The sequence below is a fragment of the Heterodontus francisci genome, chromosome 26 (genome assembly GCF_036365525.1).
Source record: "Heterodontus francisci isolate sHetFra1 chromosome 26, sHetFra1.hap1, whole genome shotgun sequence".
Classification (NCBI taxonomy): Eukaryota; Metazoa; Chordata; class Chondrichthyes; order Heterodontiformes; family Heterodontidae; genus Heterodontus; species Heterodontus francisci.
Genome location: NC_090396.1, coordinates 39,600,680 through 39,620,298, shown reverse-complemented (window position 1 = coordinate 39,620,298; position 19,619 = coordinate 39,600,680). Strand labels below are relative to the sequence as shown.

At 44.7% G+C, this 19,619-nt stretch overlaps 1 protein-coding gene across 3 annotated transcripts in view; it reads left to right on the top strand.

Annotated features, from left to right (window-relative positions):
* cfap52 (cilia and flagella associated protein 52) overlaps positions 1–19,619 on the top strand; it is an 85,431-nt gene that overhangs the window by 41,039 nt on the left and 24,773 nt on the right. For 2 of the 3 annotated variants that reach the window (XM_068058693.1, XM_068058694.1), the window contains 2 exons: positions 7,180–7,331; positions 11,316–11,418. In XM_068058693.1, the coding sequence (XP_067914794.1) occupies positions 7,180–7,331; positions 11,316–11,418 (255 nt within the window). Of the gene's footprint in view, positions 1–7,179; positions 7,332–11,315; positions 11,419–11,825; positions 12,010–19,619 lie in introns of those variants that run through there. The other variant, XM_068058695.1, reaches the window with a different exon arrangement.

Genomic DNA, 19,619 nt, shown 5'->3' with positions numbered 1-19,619 from the left:
AAAGCAAAATACTGCAGATGCTGGAAATCTGAATCAAAACAAAAAGTGCTGGAAATACTCAGGAAGTCTGGCAGCATCTGTGGAGAGAGAAGCAAAGTTAATGTTTCAGGTCTGTGACTTTTCATCAGAACTGGCAAAGGTTAGAAAAGAATTAGATTTTAAGCAAGAGAAAGGGAGGGGAGTGGGGAGAGAACAAAGTGTTTGATAGGGCAGAGGGAGATTAAATAACAAAGCTGGCCTGGGAAAAAGGCAAAGCGTGTGTTAATGCTTGTGGTGAAAGACAAAGCATTAGTCCAAAGAGAATGTTAATAGTGGCATAATGAGCAGCTCTGATTACATGAAAAGCAGGCACATCATTAAAAAATAAAACATTAAAAGAAGGCCAGTCATGCTCTAAAGTTATTCAACTCAATGTTCAGTCTGCAAGGCTGGAGAGTGCCTAATCGAAAGGTCAGATGCTGTTCCTCGAGCTTGCGTTGATTTTCACTGGAACACTGGAGCAGGCCTAAGACAGAAATATTGGCATGAGAGCAGGGGAGAGTGTTGAAATGGCATGCAAGCGGAAGCGAGGGGTCATGCTTTCGAACTGAGCGGAGGTGTTCAGCAAAGCGGTCACCCAATCTGTGTTTGGTCTCCCCAGTGTAGAGGACACTGCATTGTGAGCAGCGAATACAGTATACTAAATTGAAAAAAGTACAAGTAAATCGCTGCTTCACCTTCCCCTTTGTTCTGTCCCCCACTCCCCTCCCCTTCATTTGCTTAAAACCTAATGCTTTTCTAACCTTTGCCAGTTCTGATGAAAGGTCACAGACTTGAAACGTTAACTTTGATTCTCTCTCCACAGATGCTGCCAGACCTGCTGTGTATTTCCAGCACTTTTTGCTTTCATAGCAGCCTTATCAACTTGTCTTGCCACCTTCAAAGATCTGTGTACATGGACACCCAGTCTCTGTGTACCTGGACCACCTGTAAAATTGTACCATGTAATTTATATTGGGCTGGATTTTAAGGAGGCCTTGATGTCAGGATCTGTGGCGGGGGGTGGGGGGGGGGGGTCTGAAGATGGCCCCAGATGAGGCCCACCACAGCCACAATGCCGGCAGGGCCCGGCCCGATCCTCCTGGCGGCAGTGAGGCACTGTGGCGGCCTCCCTGCCGCTGGGCAACGGGACCATAATTTGAATATTTAAATCAAATAAAATAATTAATTTAAATAAACTTATGTCGCCTCCTGATGTCCCGCTGCAGTCTTTGGCCTGGTGGCCTGCACTCCCGGGCCTTCGGAGCCTTGTCCAGGGAAATGTGGCACGACACTGGTTGGGAGCGGGGAGGTAAGTTTCTCAGTGCGGGGTGGGAATGTAGTGGACGGGGTCCAATTAACGCCATGGGTATAGGGGATGGTGGGAAGGGTTGTAGTTTAAAGTTTGTGGGGGGAAAAGTCAGATAGTAAAGGTGTTTTGGGGGGGAAGGGCAAATAATTAATTTAATTGTTATTGGGGGGGTGGGAGAAGGGCAAAAGAGATGTAGGCTGGAATTTTACGCCACCCCAATGAGCGGGATGGTGGCGGGGTTTCGCATAAAATGGAGCGGGAGACTTTAAGACCTGCTCCCACCTCCGCCGCCCTTTACGCCACTTAACGGCCACTTAAGGGCCTTCGCCTACCTCCACACCGATTTTACGCATTATGTCACGCTTCTCTACATTAAATTTCATCTGCCATGTATCTGCCTGAAGTCTGCTACTATCCTTCTCACTGTTTACTACATTTCCAAGTTTTGTGTTGTCTGCAGACTTTGAAATTATGCCCTTTATACCCAGATCCAGGTCATTCATTTATATTAAGAAGAGCAGTGGTCCTGGTGGATGCCATTGTATACTTCTGTTTAGTCCAAAAAAGAGCTGTTCACCACTACTCTTTGCTTTCTGTCCCTTAGCTAATTCTGCATCCACCTGCCACCGTCTCTTTAATTCCATGGGATAACAAGTCTATTCTGTGACACTTAAGAGTATTCATGTAGACTAAGTATTTTATATTGCACCAAATAATTCTTTATATTAAAAAGAAAATCTCAGGTTAACTATCTGGTTAATCCATTCAAAATAGCTTTCTGTCATTTCCACATATCACTGAAAGAAGGAGGAAAATTGGAAGATTGGTCAGGAGGCCTTGTAGAACAGAACATGAGGGATGGGGAAGGAAGTTCTTTTTATTCGTTCATGGGATGTGGGTGTTGCTGGCAAATCCAGCATTTATTGCTCATCCCTAATTGATAGTGAGCAGCCGTCTTGACCAAACGTAGTCCATCAGTGAAAGTACTCTCAGAGTGCTGTTTGATGGGGAGTTTCAGGATTTTGACCCAATGACAATGAAGGAACAGTAATATATTTCCAAGTCAGGATAGTGATATATTTCCAAGTCATTCACACACCATCCCGACATGTACTATATCACCGTTCCTTCACTGTTGCTAAATCAAAAACCTGGAATTCCCTTCCTATTAGCACTGTAGGTGAACCTACACCATATGGACTGCAGCAGTTCAAGAAGGTGGCTCACCACCACCTTCCCCTTGGGGCAATTTGGGATGTAAATGCTGGCCTTGCCAGCAATGCTCACATCCCATGAAGGAATAAAAAAAAGGTCAGAATGCTGTGTGACTTGGAGGGGAAGTTGCAGGTAGTGGCATTCCCATGTGCCTGCTGTCCTTGTTCTTCTAGGTGCTAGCACCTCCCAAATCTGTGAGTTCTATCAAAGGAGTCTTGTTGAGTTGCTGCAGTGTGTCTTGTAGATGATGCACACTGCAACTGTGGTGCCTGGTGGCGGAGGGAGTGATTATTTAAGGATGGGGTGCTCATCAAGCTGCCTGCTTTTTCCTGGATGGTGTCGAGCTTCTTGAGTGTTGTTGGAGTCACACTCATTCAGGCAAGTGGAAAGTATTCCATCACACTCTTCACTTGTGACTTGTAAATGATGGAAAGGCTTTGGTTAGTCACTTGTCGCAGAATATCCTGCCTATGATCTGCTCTTGTAGCCACAGTATTTATGTGGCTGATCCGGTTAAGTTGCTGATCAATGGTGATCTGTGCCCCCCCAGGATGTTGATAGTGGGGAATCTGGCGATGATAATGATGTTGAATGTCAAGAAAAGTTCGTTAGACTCTCTCATTAGAGTTGGTCATTGCCTGATACGTGTGGCACATATCTTACCTGCCACCTATCACCTGAATGTTGTCCAGGTCTTACTACATGCAGGCACAGACTGTTTCATGATCTGAGGAATTGCAAATGGAACTGAACACTGAAATCATCAGCAAACATCCCCACTTCTGATCTTATGATGGAGGGCAGGTCATTGATGAAGATGGTTGGGCCTAGGACAGTGCCCTGAGGAACTCCTGCAGCGTTGTCCTGGGGCTGAGCTGATTGGCCTCCAACAACCACAGCCACCTTCCTTTGCGCTAGGTGTGACTGCAGACAGTGGAGAGTTTTCCTGATTCCCATTGACTTCAATTTTACGAGGGCTGCTCTTTAGGGAAGGAAATCTGCTGTACTTACCTGATCTGGCTTACATGTGACACCAATGTGGTTGACCCTTAACTGCCTTGTGAAATGGCCCAGCAAGCCACTCCGTTGTATCATACTACTACAAAAAAGTCTCGTCGGAATAACAACAGACCGACCACCGGGCAACTATCTAAGCAGCAGAAATAACAAAGGGACCTCCAGCCAGTTAACCTTGCAAAGTCTTCCTCACTAACATCTAGGGATTTGTGCCAAAGTTGGGAGAGCTGTTGCACATACAAGTCAAGCAACAGCCTGATATAATTACACTCACTGAATCATATCTTACAGCTAATGTCCCTGAATCCTCCATCACCATCCCTGGGTAGGTCCTGTCCACTGGCAGGACAGATCCACCAGACGTGGCAGCACGCTAGTATACAGTTGGGAGGAGCGACCCTGGGAGTTCTCAACATTGATTCTGGATCCCATGAAGTCACATGGCATCAGATTAGTCATGGGAAAGAAAACCTCCTGCTGATTACCACCTACAACTCTTGCTAATCTGATGAATCAGTACTCTTCCATGTTGAACATTATTTGGAAGAAGCACTGAGGGTTGCAAGGGTACAGAATTTACTCTCAATATCCATCACCAAGAGTGGCTCTTTAGCACCACTACTGACTGAGCTGGTCGAGTCCTGAAGGACATAGCTGCCAGACTGGGCCTACGGCAGGTGGTGAGAGAACCAATATGAGGGAAAAACCTATTTAACCTCATCCTCACCAATCTACATGTCTCAAATGCATCTATTGGTGACCAGTATTGGTGGGAGTGACCACTGCACAGTCCTTGTGGAGACAAAGTCCTGTCTTCACACTGAGGAAACCCTCCATTTTGTTGTGTGACACTACCACCGTGCTAAATCGGATAGATTCAAAATAAATCCAGCAGTTCATGAGGCACTGTGGGACATCAACAGCAGCAGAATTGTATTCCAGCACAATCTGCAGGCTCATCAATCACTTTACCATTACCATCAAGCCAGGGGACCATCGCTGCCTCAAGGAGGAGCGTAGGAAAGCATGCCAGGAGCAACAATAGGCATACCTACAAATGAGGTACCAACTTGGTGAAGCGACAACACAGGACTGCATGCTGAACAGCAGAAGCAACATGCAATAGATGGAGATAAACAATGCCACAATCAATGGATCAGATCAAAGCTCTGCAGTCCTTCCACATCCAGTCATGAATGCTAGTAGACAATTAAACAACTAACCAGAGGAGGAGGCTCCATGAACGTTCCCATCCTAAGTGATGGTGGAGCGTAGAATGTGAGTGGAAAAGACAAGGCTGAAGTGTTTGCAACCATCTTCAGCCAGAGTGGATGACACATCTCAGCCTCCTCCTGAGGTCCCTAACAAGACAGATGCCAATCTTCAGCCAATTCCATTCATGTTACATAATATCAAGGAATGGCTGATCTCACCGGATAGAGCAAAGGCTATGGGTCTGGACAACATCCCGGTACAAAAGACTTGTGCTCCAGAGCTAGTTATACCCCTAGCCAACCTGTTCCAGTACAGCTACTGCACTGGCATCTACCCAGCAAAGTGGAAAATTGCCCAGGTATGTCCTGTCCACAAAAAGCAGGACAAATCCAATCTGGCCAATTACTGCCCCATTAGTCTACTCTGAATTGTCAGAAAAGTGATGGAAGGTGTAATCAACAGAGCTATCAAATGACACTTACTCAGCAATAACCTGCTTGACAATGCTCAGTTTGGGATCTACTCGGACCACCAGGCTCCAGCCTTTATTGCAACCTTGATCTAAGCATGGACAAAAGAGCTGATTTCCTAAGGTGAGATGAGAGTGACTGCCCTTAACAGCAAGGCAACATTTGACCAAGTGTGGCAGCCAGGGCTGCTAGTCAAATTGAAGTCAGTGGGAATCGGGGGAAAGCTCTGCACTGACTGGAGTCATACCTAGCAGAAAATAAGATAGTTCTGGTTGCTGGAGGCCAATCATCTGAGCCCCAGGACATTGCAGTGGTATTCTTCAGGATAGTGTCCTAAGCTCAACCATCTTCAGTTGCTTCATCAATGGCCTTCCCTCCACCATAAGGTCAGAATTGGGGATGTTTGCTGATCATTGTAGTGTTTGGTTCCACCCCTCAGATAATGAAGCAGTCCATGCCCGCGTGCAGCAAGACCTGGGCAACATTCAGGCTTGGGCTGATAAATGGCGAGTAATAATCATGCCACACCAGTGCCAGGCAATATCCATATCCAACAAGAGAGAGTCTAACGATCTCTCCTTAACATTCAATGGCTTTCATCATCGCCGATTCCCCCACCGTCAATATCCTGGTTCTGTGGCGGGGATTGCCAGAGAATTGGAGAGGCAGCGGCCGCCTGATTCAGGGATTGCTGGACCCAAGCTTTTTGGGCGTGGGATAGGCTGACATCGGCCTTCCCCCCACAGAGGCCAATTGAGGCCCTATTGATGGCCAATTAAGGGCCTCTTCCCACCACTGCTATGATCTTACCAGTGGTGGGGGAGGCCTCCACCATGCAGGGAGTACGCCTTGGAAAACGAGGTGCCCTCCCTGCGGGCTTGGGTGGGGTGTCCCTCCTTCATGGGTAACTTATAGCTCACAGAGAACCCCCCATGAACCACTGTACCACCTGGGACCTCCACCCTTTGGACTGAATGCCCACACCCCCACCCCTCCTCGCAGGGGCCTACAGGACTAGCCCCACGGACCCTGCCTCACCTACCTGGGGTTCCAGCACTGGGCTTGGGTCTGAGGCCTCTGCAGTACCGGCAGTGGCCACCACTCCCAGTAGCGCTGCCGATACTGTTGAGCTGCCAGCCCTGTGATTGCTCGGCAGCTCTTGGGGGCTGGATCCCTGTCCCTATTAAGTGTTTATAGGAAGCGGGATCCTGCTGCCTTCAAATTTGATGGCCAAAGACTGGAGAATCGCTCCACGGGCCTCAAATATATTCTTCCCCATTTCAAAGGTGTTGGACTTGATCTTCTTCTCCCGCCGCCGGGAGTGGTGATGGGTGCAGGAAATTGCCACCGGCACGCATGGCCGCCGTACCGCTGACATCTTGCGTCTGGAAGGCACTTTCCATATGCACACCGGCCGTCCACCCCCCCAATCGCATGGTAGGGGCGGCCTCGGCGTTCACCTATTGAAGGAGCTGCCAGCCCTGCAAACAGCACAACATAGTGCGGAATTGACCCCTTCCCCACCTCGGTGGCGATAGCTTTCCCTGAACAGGAAAGTGAAGGCACGTGAGTGCCGCACATTGCACTGAAGATCGGGAACTGAAGGTAAGATTGCTGTGTATTACATTTCAATTAATGCAAAGATGTCATTTAAATATGCTAACTCGGGTCCTGCCGCAGAGCGGTGGAGGGGCCACCACGGAGCTTCCCCGTTGCTGGGAAAACTGGGCCTGGCAATCCTGACGGGTTCTGTGGTGGGCCGCTGCCACTCCGATGTTCTGGCTTCCCCCTCCCAACTGCCATTGAACCCAACAGTGGGAGGAGAACAAGGTCTATATTCCACTGCATCCCGCTCATGTAAATTCTGCTTCCCAGTATCCATCTGATTAACCATTCTAATTACTCAGTTCAAAACAATCTTTCTGATTTCAGGTGCGGATATGGGATATTGGTTCAAAAAGCCATAGGTTGATTGCAGGTCTGAAGGAGCACACATCAACTGTGTCATGCATTAAAATGAAGAAAAATGACCAAGAATGCGTAACAGCAAGTTTTGACGGTACTTGTATCATCTGGGATATTAAGTAAGTTCTGGGAAATTTGCTTTCTTTATGAAATGTACATGACTCTATGATGTCACTAGAATTTCCATATTCAGTATTCTCAATTTCCATTCCTGGTCTCATCAAGCTTCTTCTTTAAGTCATTGTTGTGTACAGCAACAGTAATTTCGAGACTGCAGAGAATCAAATAATTAATTCCACTGTTTTGGGCTTTATTTTTTTGTATTTTATTAGTTACTGGCATAAAAATAATGTAAGTGCTATCCCATTTTCAATTTGAATAATTATAAGCTTAATATCATTGTGTGTTCCTACGCCACAAAAATGTATCTCCAATTTCTGCAAAGACGTTTCATAAATTAATGACAAAATTAATGAGGAGGGCTTTGCAGGAGATTGGGGATTCCAGTCAGATTGGAAGGAGGCCATGGTTGAGGAAGGCTCAAAACTCTTTGAATGCCTTGGGGGAGCATTCCTACTCCTCTTGACCCACAAGATATTCTAAAAGAACCATATGTTTGATACTTACCTTGGCCAGATGGTGCCTTCCACCTTGGATCTGCTGCCAAGCAGCAACATGGGATGCCCTCTGACGTTTGATTAATTCTACATCGTATCACTGATGATGTAATTGAGCCTCAACTTTTGACAGTTAGCTAGGCTCCCACCTGTCTTTTGCGGGAGCCTTGTCGATGGCCTGATAAGGGACAGTAAAAATTTAAACAGCCAGGAAGATGGTGGGTTGGAGCCAGGAGATAGAATTTAAAAAATTCTACACCTTCAACATAACTTTCCTGCTGGGTGGGATCGGGGTGGGAGAGATGGTGGCAATTAAAATCAGGGCCCAAGTTTCTGTTTGATCAATTCCAAGCCACACCAAGGGCCAAGAACCAAAGTTCACTACACTACATGGTTAGAAAATAAAACCTAGTTCTATAGGCCCGATTTAACTGTGTGCAAGTGGGTGGGTTTTGAGTAAGTTAAAATCTCACCCTTTGTGTCCAACTTGTGCAAATATATACATTAATATATCCTTCAAATGGTTTGAAACTCAGCCACTCTTTATACTTGCAAAATAATTGTTACAACTCAATTTGCTTTTCACACACCTTTTGATTAGCTATGATAACTTTGTTTTCTTTGCAGTATTTGATAGAGTTGGCCGATCATGTTAACATGCATTGCATGACTGTGCTTCTATGCATAGGGACAGAGGTTGTCGTGTATTCTGCATTTGTAATTTTTTCCTCCATCTTTAATAGTTGCACTGGGGCCCCACTATAACGTGGTTGGGGGCCACATTTCAAGACCGCGTTCTATGTGAGACCACATTATAACCTTATATAGTTGTATTTATCCTATGTGAGATTTTGAAGACACAGGCAGTTATTTTGGGCTGAGATGAGAACATTGGAACTCCAAATTCTTAATTCAGCAGGTTGCCCAGTTAGTGTATTGCCCCCAAAAAATTACAGGAATCTCTGTAGATATGAGAGTATTGAACAGGTTGCCATGGTCTGTGCTATTTTTCACCCTCGCAAACATTTTAACTCAATCTGTATAGTAAAAGTAAAAGGGGGGGGGGGGGGGGGTGGTAACCTTTGAAAACATCAAAAAGGAGATAGAATTTTAAAACCAAAGCAACTGTGAGTGTTCGTGATAATTCCTAAACACAAATGTTTCAATAACCTGCAAAGCGGCGTTTAGGATTGATTTACATGTGTCTCGAACCAGGAAACCCGTAAACATATTTCAAAACATTTACTGTATCTACTAAAAATAAATTAAATACGTAAATAAATGACATGCGGCAATGACGAGCGCAAGAATAAATTTAAATGAAAATTTTGAGGCCCAAGACTGACCCACGTTATACTGAGTTCCACGCTATAGCAGACCACATTATAGCGGGATCCCAGTGTATTTAAGAACAGAAATAATGGTAACCTACAATTGGGTGTAATCAGACAAAAGTGGATGCTAAGACAAAAATGGAGGTATCAAGAGTGGTGACCAAAAGCTTGGTTAAAGATATATGATTCAAGAAGGGCATTAAAAGAAGAGAAAAAGGTGGAGAGATGGAGGAGTGTAGGGAGGAAATACCAAATAATTGGGTCCAAATGGCTGAAAGTATGGCTGTCAACGGTGGGGTGAAGGGAGTGGGGAATGCACAAGTGATCATTTTAGTGCTGAGTTCAGAGGAGCACTGACCAGAGTACTCTTAATAAAAACAGAGAAACTGCAACTAAGAGATAAGGATAAAGGTTGGACAACAGAAGTGACAGTGAGATTGCAGTGAGATTCTTTTTACTTTCTTGTATCCCACTCAGGAATGCAGGAGAAGTGTTGAAGAAGTTTCCCCAGTTATATACACCAGTTAAGTCTTGATGTTGAAATCAAAATCCTTGGTGGCAGCTTTGCCATTTATGATGTAGTAATTCCATTTGAGGTCAGATCTGGTAGTGCGCCCAAGGATGCCAATAGAATAAAATCAATCTAACTACAAAGTCATCAAAGGTAGCTTTTGGTTATACTTACAAGAAGTGGACAATATCTGTGTCTTTGAGAAATTGTAAAAAAGGGACTGGAAATTTTCCGAATCACAAAATTCACCAGTTTCTGTAGATTGTTGATACTTGAAAGAACGAACTTGCATTTATATAGTGCCTTTCACATCCACAAGACATCCCAAAGTGCTTCACAGCCAAAGACGTGATTTTAAAGTGTACTCAGTGTTGTGAGGTAGCCAGGGTGGTAAGCAATTTGTGCACAAGTATGCCCCACAGACAGCAATGAGATAAATGGTCAGATAATATGTTTTTAATGATGTTGATTAAAGTATAAATGTTGGCCAGGACCTCAGGAGCTCTCTCTGCTCTTTTTGAATAATGGCATGGGATTTTCTACACGCACCAGAGAGGGTAGACAGGCCTCAATTTATTGTTTCATCTGTAAGACAGAATTTTCAACAGTGCACCATTCTCTCAGTGTGGCAATAAAGTGTCAGCTAAGATTATGTGCTAAAGTCTCTGGAGTCCAGCTTGACCCAACACCCTTCTGACTCAAAGGCGAGTGTGCTAGCATTGTGCCAATCTGACATAATTCTCTTTGTTCCATTTAAAAATAACTCTTACAATTTCTCTGGATTCTTCTTTACAAAACTCTTTTAACCTAATGAGCATGGATAGCTTTCCTATGAAAAAAAAGACCGTAGAACTTTTCGAACTCTCTTCTCCACTGAATCTAACCTCCACCATCTTGTCATAGAACACAACCCCCTCCCCACCCCCACCCCCATTATTAGTAAATCATTACTTTGCGGTTCTGCAAATAATTTAATTGCCCTTGGAATGACCATTTTTTATTTACCGGCGAATGAATGCACCTGGGAATTTGTGTTCACATTTGTCTGCCAGCAGATGGCGGTGTTGGCTTTATAATGTGAATTGTGACTCGTTGGGTGTTCTGTGTTTGTAGAAATCCATTGCCATATTGTAAATTTGAATTCTTTAAAGATTTTTTTGGTTCTTATCATGATTCAGTTGATAAACACATGTGTGGAACATCAAGTGTAGAACTGAGCTATTCAGATAAGTAGCATTGCCGATTCAATCCTTAGTCTGTGCTCCATTTCTAGATTTCAATTCGAGCAGGAGCACTAATTGGCCTGCATTACAACTGCCTGGGCAATAAAGGCAAAATTATATTATGCATTCCAACTAATGATCATTATTCAGGGACTGAATATGTTCAAAATGTGCACCACATGTCCAAACAACCTGCTGATACTCAAAGCCTGCGCTCAGTTACCAAAGTGTGGATGGTAACCATGAGCTGTACCGTAGTATTATTCAACATCTTGAGGAAAGGAAGGGAGAAATTAAAGGGGTGGGGGCCAGAGAGATTTTTTGTTCATCCCTGATGAATTTTAAACCTGGCCTTGGTACTAGAAAGCTACTGAATTTATTGTTAATCTTTAAATGACATGTTGCTTATTTCTTCCAGACGCTATGCAAGAAATCAAATGGTTTTGGCAAACACCCTTTTTAAGTGTGTCTGTTACCATCCTGAGGAATATCAAATAATAACCAGTGGAAAAGACAGGAAGGTAAGAAGAATTGTACATGGAGACCTGCTTATTGCTTCAAGAGGAAACATTTATTGTTTTGCCAATAATCAACAGGACCATTTCAATGAAGACTAAAGCCATATTTTGTTCACATGCAATACAATCAAGTTAAACAAACAATGTATTTTTTAAATGATGTTATTTTTTTGGGGGAGATTGGGAATTTTATTTCACTAAAGAAAATCTCCAGTTCACAAGTGTAAGCAAGGTATTTTAGCCATTAAACTATTGAAATGTTGGTCTCTCTGAGCCAGCTAGGCTTGTAAATTTTCAGCAACCTGCTTTGTTGAATGATAATTTTCTTTGATACATTGGCTGGTGACCTGAATTTATACTTTTTAAAAGAAATTTAAAAAGGAACAGATAACAGATGATTTTGCTTGCAGCTTAAGATGGTCATCTAATTTGCAACTCTGTATTGCAAGGCCTTTGAGGTGGAGATGAAATGTCTGCTCATCCCAGCAAGAACCAAGACTCAGGAAGTTTAAGGGAATTGCCTGTTCTCTTTAGCAACAAGAAATACACTGCTAACTACACGTTTGAATCACTGAGTAACTGCCAGTCACAAAGTTGGCCCATAGTTTATTATTTTACTTAGTTTTGTTTAAGTACAATAAAGTTAACCTGTTTCTTTGTTCAACTCACCAAAAAATCTGTCTCATTGGTTCTTCTTATGATCATAGCAAATAAATAATCAAACACCTACTGAATTGGCCAGTACATTCACTTTAAAAAAGAATTAAACCTGTTGTGGTCAAACAGGGAGTGGGAAAAGAGGGAAGCCCTTTGACCCCCTCCTCCTCTGACCATAACAACTGATAAAAGCATTAATATTAAAGTAATAAAATTATTCTATTGTTGGGGTAGTTTTCTTCTCTTCTTTGGTCTCCTTGTCGCGAGAGACAATGGATCAGCGCCTAGAGGTGGTCAGTGGTTTGTGGAGCAGCGCCTAGAGTGGCTATAAAGGTCAATTCTAGAGTGACAGACTCTTCCACAGGCACTGCAGATAAATTTGGTTGTCAGGGCTGTTACACAGTTGTCTCTCTCTTTGCATTTCTGTCTTTTTTCCTGCCAACTACTAAGTCTCTTTGACTTGCCACTCTTTAGCCCCGCCTTGATGGCTGTCCGCCAGCTCTGGCGATCACTGGCAACTGACTCTCACGACTTGTGGTCAATGTCACAGGACTTCATGTCGAATTTGCAGACGTCTTTAAAGCAGAGACATGGGCGGCTGATGGGTCTGATGCCAGTGATGAGTTCGCTGTACAATGTGTCCTTGGGGATCCTGCCATCTTCAATGCAGCTCACATGGCCAAGCCATCTCAAGCGCCGCTGGCTCAGTAGGGTGTATATGCTGGGGATGTTGGCCGCCACATTGGAGATATGGTCCTGCCACCTGATGCCAAGGATTCTCTGGAGGCAGTGACGATGGAATGAGTTGAGACATTGCTCTTGGCTGACATACGTTGTCCAGGCCTCGCTGCCGTATAGCAAGGTACTGAGGACACAGGCTTGATACACTCGGACTTTTGTGTTCTGTGTCAGTGCACCATTTTCCCACACTCTCTTGGCCAGTCTGGACATAGCAGCGGACGCCTTTCCCATGCGCTTGTTGATTTCTGCATCGAGAGACAGGTCACTGGTGATAGTTGAGCCTAGGTAGGTGAACTCTTGAACCACTTCCAGAGCGTGGTCGCTGATATTGATGGATGGATCATTTATGACGTCCTGTCCCATGATGTTCATTTTCTTGAGTCTGATGGTTAGCCCAAATTCGTTTGCAGACAGCCGCAATCCTGTCGATGAGTCTCTGCAGACACTCTTCTGTGTGGAATTTTAATGCAGCATCGTCAGCAAAGAGGAGTTCCCTGATGAGGACTTTCTGTACTTTGGTCTTCGCTCTAAGACGGACAAGGTTGAACAACCTGCCCCCTGATCTTGTGTGGAGGAAAATTCCTTCTTCTGAAGACTTGAACGCATGTGAGAGCAGCAGGGAGAAGACCCCAAACAGTGTAGATGCGAGAACAGAGCCCTGTTTCACGCCACTCAGGATAGGAAATGGGTCTGATGAATTGTGCCTTTCATATTGTCATGGAATGAGGTGATGATACTTAGTAGCTTTGGTGGACATCCGATCTTTGAAAAGACCACTTCTGCTGACGTCAAAGGCTTTGGTGAGATCTACGAAAACAACGTAGAGGAGCATTTCTCCTGTAGCTGGCGAAGGGTGAACAGCATTTCAATGGTGGATCTCTCTGCTCGAAAGCTGCACTGTGCCTCAGGGTAGACATGCTCAGCCAGCTTCTTGAGTCTGTTTAAAACGACTCGAGCGAAGACTTTCCCCACTATGCTGAGCAGGGAGATTCCACGGTAGTTGTTGCAGTCACCGCGGTCACCCTTGTTCTTATAGAGGGTGATGATACTGGCATTACGCATGTCCTGTGGTATTGCTCCCTCATCCCAGCACAGGCAGAGCAGTTCATGGAGTGCTGAGAGTATAGCAGGCTTGGCACTCTTGATTATTTCAGTGCAAATGCCGTCCTTTCCAGGGGCTTTTCCACTGGCTAAAGAATCAATGGCATCACTGAGTTCCGATTTTGTTGGCTGTTCATCCAGTTCATCCATGACTGGCAGAGACTGGGCTGCATTGAGGGCGGTCTCAGTGACAACATTTTCCCTGGAGTAAGTTCTAGGTAGTGCTCCACCCAGCGGTCCATTTGCTTGCGTTGGTCAGTGATCGTTTCCCCTGATTTAAACTTGAGGGGGGCGATCTTCTTGATGGTTGGCCCAAAAGCTCTCTTAATGCCATCATACATTCCTCTGATGTTTCCGGTGTCGGAGGCCAGCTGAATACGACTGGATAAGTGTTGCCAATACTCACTTGCACAACACCTGGCTGTTCTTTGTGCGGTGCTTCTGGCTACTTTAAGTGCTACGGATGTTAACTCGCTGGGGGCTTTCCTGTAGTTCAACAGTGCAGTGCGCTTAGCGGCTATGACAGTTCCAGCTCTTCAAAGTGAGATTGAAACCAGTCTACATTCTGCTTCACACGTTTGCCATAGTGGTCATTGCTGAGTCATAGATGGCATCTCTGATGTGGGCCCACTTGGTCTCTGCATCCCCTGCAGGAGTGTTTTGAAGGGCTTTTTCAAGTGAATTTAGAAACTAATGTAACAGCTGTGGATAAGAAATTTTATTAGTGTTGATGCGCAGACGGCCCTTCTGCGTGGAGTGATGTAGCTTCTTCAGTTGGAGTCTAACTTTGCTGCACACCAGGGAGTGGACGGTGTCACAGTTTTATTATATATTATATATACTTATTATATTAATCTTAAACCTCAAAACTTCAATACCTATTATAATTTTCTCACCAATTTTCTCCCTTCCTTCCCTCTTCTGAAGACAATGGTTCCTTCCTCAGAAGTGATTCTATGAGTGCCTTTTGTCCTCCAGTATGTCAACATTATTTATGTATAAGACTTGGCAATGAGTGTCAGCTAAGAAGGTATTGTAGCCATGCCTTGGGTTGAATTTTATGCCCCCCCCCCCCCAACTGAGGCGTAGACGGAAGCGGTGGGGCACGGAGAATTGCAACGTTGGAGGTCCCATCACCAAATGATCTTACCTGGGCGGGATAGGCCAACGAATGGGCTTCCCACCCAGTGGCCATTGAGGCCCTTAAGTGGCCAATTAATGCCCAGTTGAGGGCCTCTTCCTGCTGCCGCTGCCATCTTACCAGCGATGGGGGCGTATCTCCACCACACGGGGAGCGCACCATATAAAACGAAGTGCCCTCCTTGCTGGCTTGAGGAGGGGTCCCTCCTCCATGGGCAATCTTCACCCCCCAGGACCCCCTCCCCCTGAACTGCATGACTCCCCCTCACCAACCGCCCCCCCCTCCCACCCCAGCCCCCCTCGCAGGGGCCTTTGGAACTGGCCCCGGCAACCCCGCATCACCTATCTCTGATCCGTGGTTCCACTGTTGGGCCAGGGTCCAAGACTCTGCAGTACTGGCAATGGCCACTGCTCCTGGTGGTGCTACCAATACTGCTGAGCTGCTGGCCCTCTGTTTGGCCGGCAGTTCATGGAGGCAGGATCCCCATCTTTAAAGGGATGGGGATCCTGGCTCCAGAAACATTGATATAAAAAGATCGGAGGATTGCTCCGGCGGGGGGGGGCAGGAGAAGGCAGAGACAGGATTCCCCCCGCCTTTTTGACCTGACGCTGGGAGCACCGCCTCCTGCACAAAATCCAGCACCTTATCTTGTCTTCACCTAGCAGCCACAACATAAACTTTCAGCCATGGTAATGAGCAAGAACTAAGAACTGCTACACTTCAGGTGAATGACTCTTCATCAGAAGTGGGAAAAGATAGAGATGTAATAGGTTTTCAATAGGCCGAATGACAGAGGGTGGAAAAAGAGCAAAAGGAAAGGTGAGTGATACGATGGAAGACAGGAGATATTAAGCAACAAAAGAGTTGGTGGTGCAGAGTGAAAGGGAGTAGTAATGGGGCATGTAGAGAAACAAAAGATGTGGTCAGAGGAGGTATCAATGGCAGAATAATGAATAGGTGGCATCTGAAAGCAAAAACAAGAGAAAAACAAGATTAAGACTGAAACAGGCAAAGAAAAGGAAACAAAACAGGCTACAGTCTGAAATTGTTGAACTCAGTGTTGAGTCTAGAAGGCTGTAAAGTGCCTAATTGAAAGATGAGGTGCTGTTCCTCGAGCTTGCGTGAGCTTCGTTGGAACACTGCAGTAGGCCGAGGACAGAGACGTCAGTGTGAGGGCAATGTGGAGAATTAAAATAGCAGATAACAGGAAGCTCAAGATCATGCTTGCGGACTGAACGGAGGTGTTCTGCAAAACAGTCACCCAATCTGCATTTGGTCTCCCCAGTGTAGAGCAGACCACATCGTGAGCAGTGAGTACAAGTAAATCATTGTTTCACCTGGAAGGAGTGTTTGAAACCTTGGATGGTGAGGAGAGAGGAGGTAAAAGGGTAGGTGCTGCATCTCCTGAGCTTGCCTGTTTTATTCTTAATCTTGTTTTTCTCTTGTTTTTGCCGTGGGAAGGGGACAGGGTATTAGGGGTGATTGAGGAATGGAGCAAGGGTGTCGCGGAGGGAATCGTCCCTTCAAATGCTGAAAAAGGAGGGGAGTGTTTGGTGGTGGCATCACGCTGGAGGTGGCAGAAATGGCAGAAGATGATCTGTTAAATACGGAGGCTGGTGGGGTGGACAGTGAGGACAAGGGAAATCCTATTGTGGTTCTGGGAGGGAGGTTAAAGGGTGAGAGCTGAAGCGCAGGAAATTGGTTGGACACGGTTGAGGGCCCTGTCAACCGCAGTGGGGTGGGGGGGGGGGGGAATTCCTCAGTTAGGGAAAAAGGAAGACATATCAGAAGTGCAGGTGTTACAACCAAGGTGGGAGTAATGCACTGTTAATTCAGTCCCACTACTCCACAAGTCACAGCATATTAGTAAAGTTTCCCACCTACCAGAAATTAGTCAAATTTATTCCCCTGAATAAAGCACACCAAAACAGGTTTCTTTGCACAACAACTAAATTAACTATTTATTAATAAACCAAGTTTTAAATGATGGAGATAAATCTATATGTATGAAAAGATTTTATAACTTCTTACTCGTCTTAACCCTCATGCACACACATACATTCAAAAACAAAACAGTTAACTGGGGAAAACAGATGTATTGATTTTATAATGGTTTCTTATGAATAATAAAATAACTGGGCTGTAACTTCAGGTAGGATATTTCCAGATCGGTGAGGTGTCCCAGAGTCGATTAGTCAAATGCCACACAAAGTCTCTCCAGGAGAGTTTGATAAACAGTCTGTGATGGGTAGGCGTACAAGTCAATTCAGCTGCAACAGGTGTCACACAGATCTTTCAGAAAAAGGTGTGAACAGGTCTGCTTAAATTTTAAAGTAGCAGTCTAACTGTAGAAACTTTCTTGAGATTTCAGGATCTCCCAAAAACTCAAAAGGCAACAGGACTCACTCTTGAGGCAGGGATTCTTGAGACTGGAGGCAAAAGCAATCTGCCACCCAAAACACAAGGCTTCCTTTCTCCAAAGCAGTGTTCCTCCACAGAGTGTAGCAACTCCTCTTTCTTTTCTCTCTCTTCAGGCAGGTCAAAATTACACCTTAAATGTCGAATTTCTTTCTAAAAGATGCAAGGCTTATTTTTCAAAGAGTGTCGGCCTTTTCTCTGATCTATCAACAAATCACAGCTACAGTTCACTGCTAGCTGCTCGCAGCTCCCTGGCCTGTTTCACTCTGCCAAAATGAAAACTAAAAGCTTTCAACAACCAAGTCACAAGACAGTCATAAATCTTCCTGTTCCTTGAATGCAAGTTTTATAGCCTGCACACTTCGAACACCAGATCAGCATTCAGAGTTGAAAGAAAGTCCTTTTTTTCTCAGACTTAAAGGCACACAGACCTCTTAGTTTTATAAAAAAACAAAACCCTTGTGACAAAGGTTGCATCATCAGAACATATGCGACACAGTCGTGGAAACTGGTAGAATGGAACAGAGTCCTTACAGGAAGCAGGGTGCAAGGAAGTGTAGGCGAGGTAGCAGTGGGAGTCAGTGAGCTTATAATGGATATTTGTTGATCGCCTATCCTCAGAAATGGAGACAGAGAAGTTGAGGAAAGGAAGGGAAGAGAGTCAGAGATGGACCATGTGAAGGTGAAAGAAGGGTGGAAATTGGAAGCAAAGTTGATGAAGTTTTCCAGTTCAGGGTAAGAGCAGGAAACAGCACCGATGGAATTCGAACTCATTTTACATTTTTTGTGAACGCCATCCCCTTCTATTCTGGTTGATGTTATCTTGATTTTTGTTTCAAAATAGCAAATGTTGGTTAGCTCCTTAGAGAACTGAGTTGGAAGAGATATTGAGTCTAAAAATGTGGCAGAGATCAGGATATAGTTTGGATGCCTGTGCAAGCTGATTCAGCTCCCAGAGTAACTCTTCCAAAACTGTTCTGATAATGATAATCCTCACTCATTGGAGTAAATGCAATGATACCATGCATGAAGGGAGCATGCTTAGAGCATTGGCAGTACAGTGTTATAGCTCTGTCACCATATTCCTGTCAAAGCAACCCCCACCAAGGAGCATAAGATTACTGAATTGATTATTTTATTTGAAGGAATACCACGTGTTACAATTTCAACAGTTAATTAACAGTGATTAGTGATCTTAAATAATCTCCAAAGCCCTCTGTACATTTATATAATAAATGCAAAATACTGCCGGTGCTGGAAATCTGAAATAAAAACAGACAGCGCTGGAAATACTCAGCAGTCAGGCAGCATCTGTGGAGAGAGAAACAGAGTTAACGTTTCAGGTCTGTGACCTTTCATCAGAACTCAGTACACTTAATTGTGTTCATTCATAACTTAAGTTTTTGTAAGATACTGAGCATGACGATTCATTAAGCCTGCCTAGTTCAAATGATCTGCTTCACAGAATGATATGCTGGCATCTTGACATTTGCCTGCCTACAAATGAGAAATGATTACAACTCACTGTTACCTCATCCAACGGACACTTTGATGGAGATAATTTGGACATGTTGGTTTAGTATACCTCAAAGTAAATTTTATCTGAATCACTAAATGAAATATACAGGTCCAAAATTTCCTGGACCATTCTGGCATAATGATGACATTAGAGCAGAGTTGAGCCATTTTTTTCATGGAAATTTTCACATTACTGATTTTTGCTAGTTTTACAGAAAATTAAACAGCAGCTACTCCCATTACACATATATAAGAAAAATATAATCCCCAGGCCAATGTATGGGCATGTATCCTGGTATCCTTAAAAAAACTCAACATGATATTTGAAACCCTAGTCCGTGCAAAACTCTACTCTCCAGGTCCCCCATGGGTGCAGGGTAGCATTCCAAATATAAAGCTTTCCACTGGGCACGCTCTGCTCTGCCAAAGGGCCAGACATTTTGCTTGGGATGGCTAGACAGTAGACAAGGTCAAGGATGGGGTTAGTGTGTAGCAGCAACCTATACAGGAAATCCCTCCATGCAGAATAGAAGGGCACAGAGTTAATTTTCAAGAGAAGGCTCAAGTTATGAGATGAAGGTTTCTGATGGGGGTTTTGAAGACTTTTGAAGCCAGTGAACAACTCCAT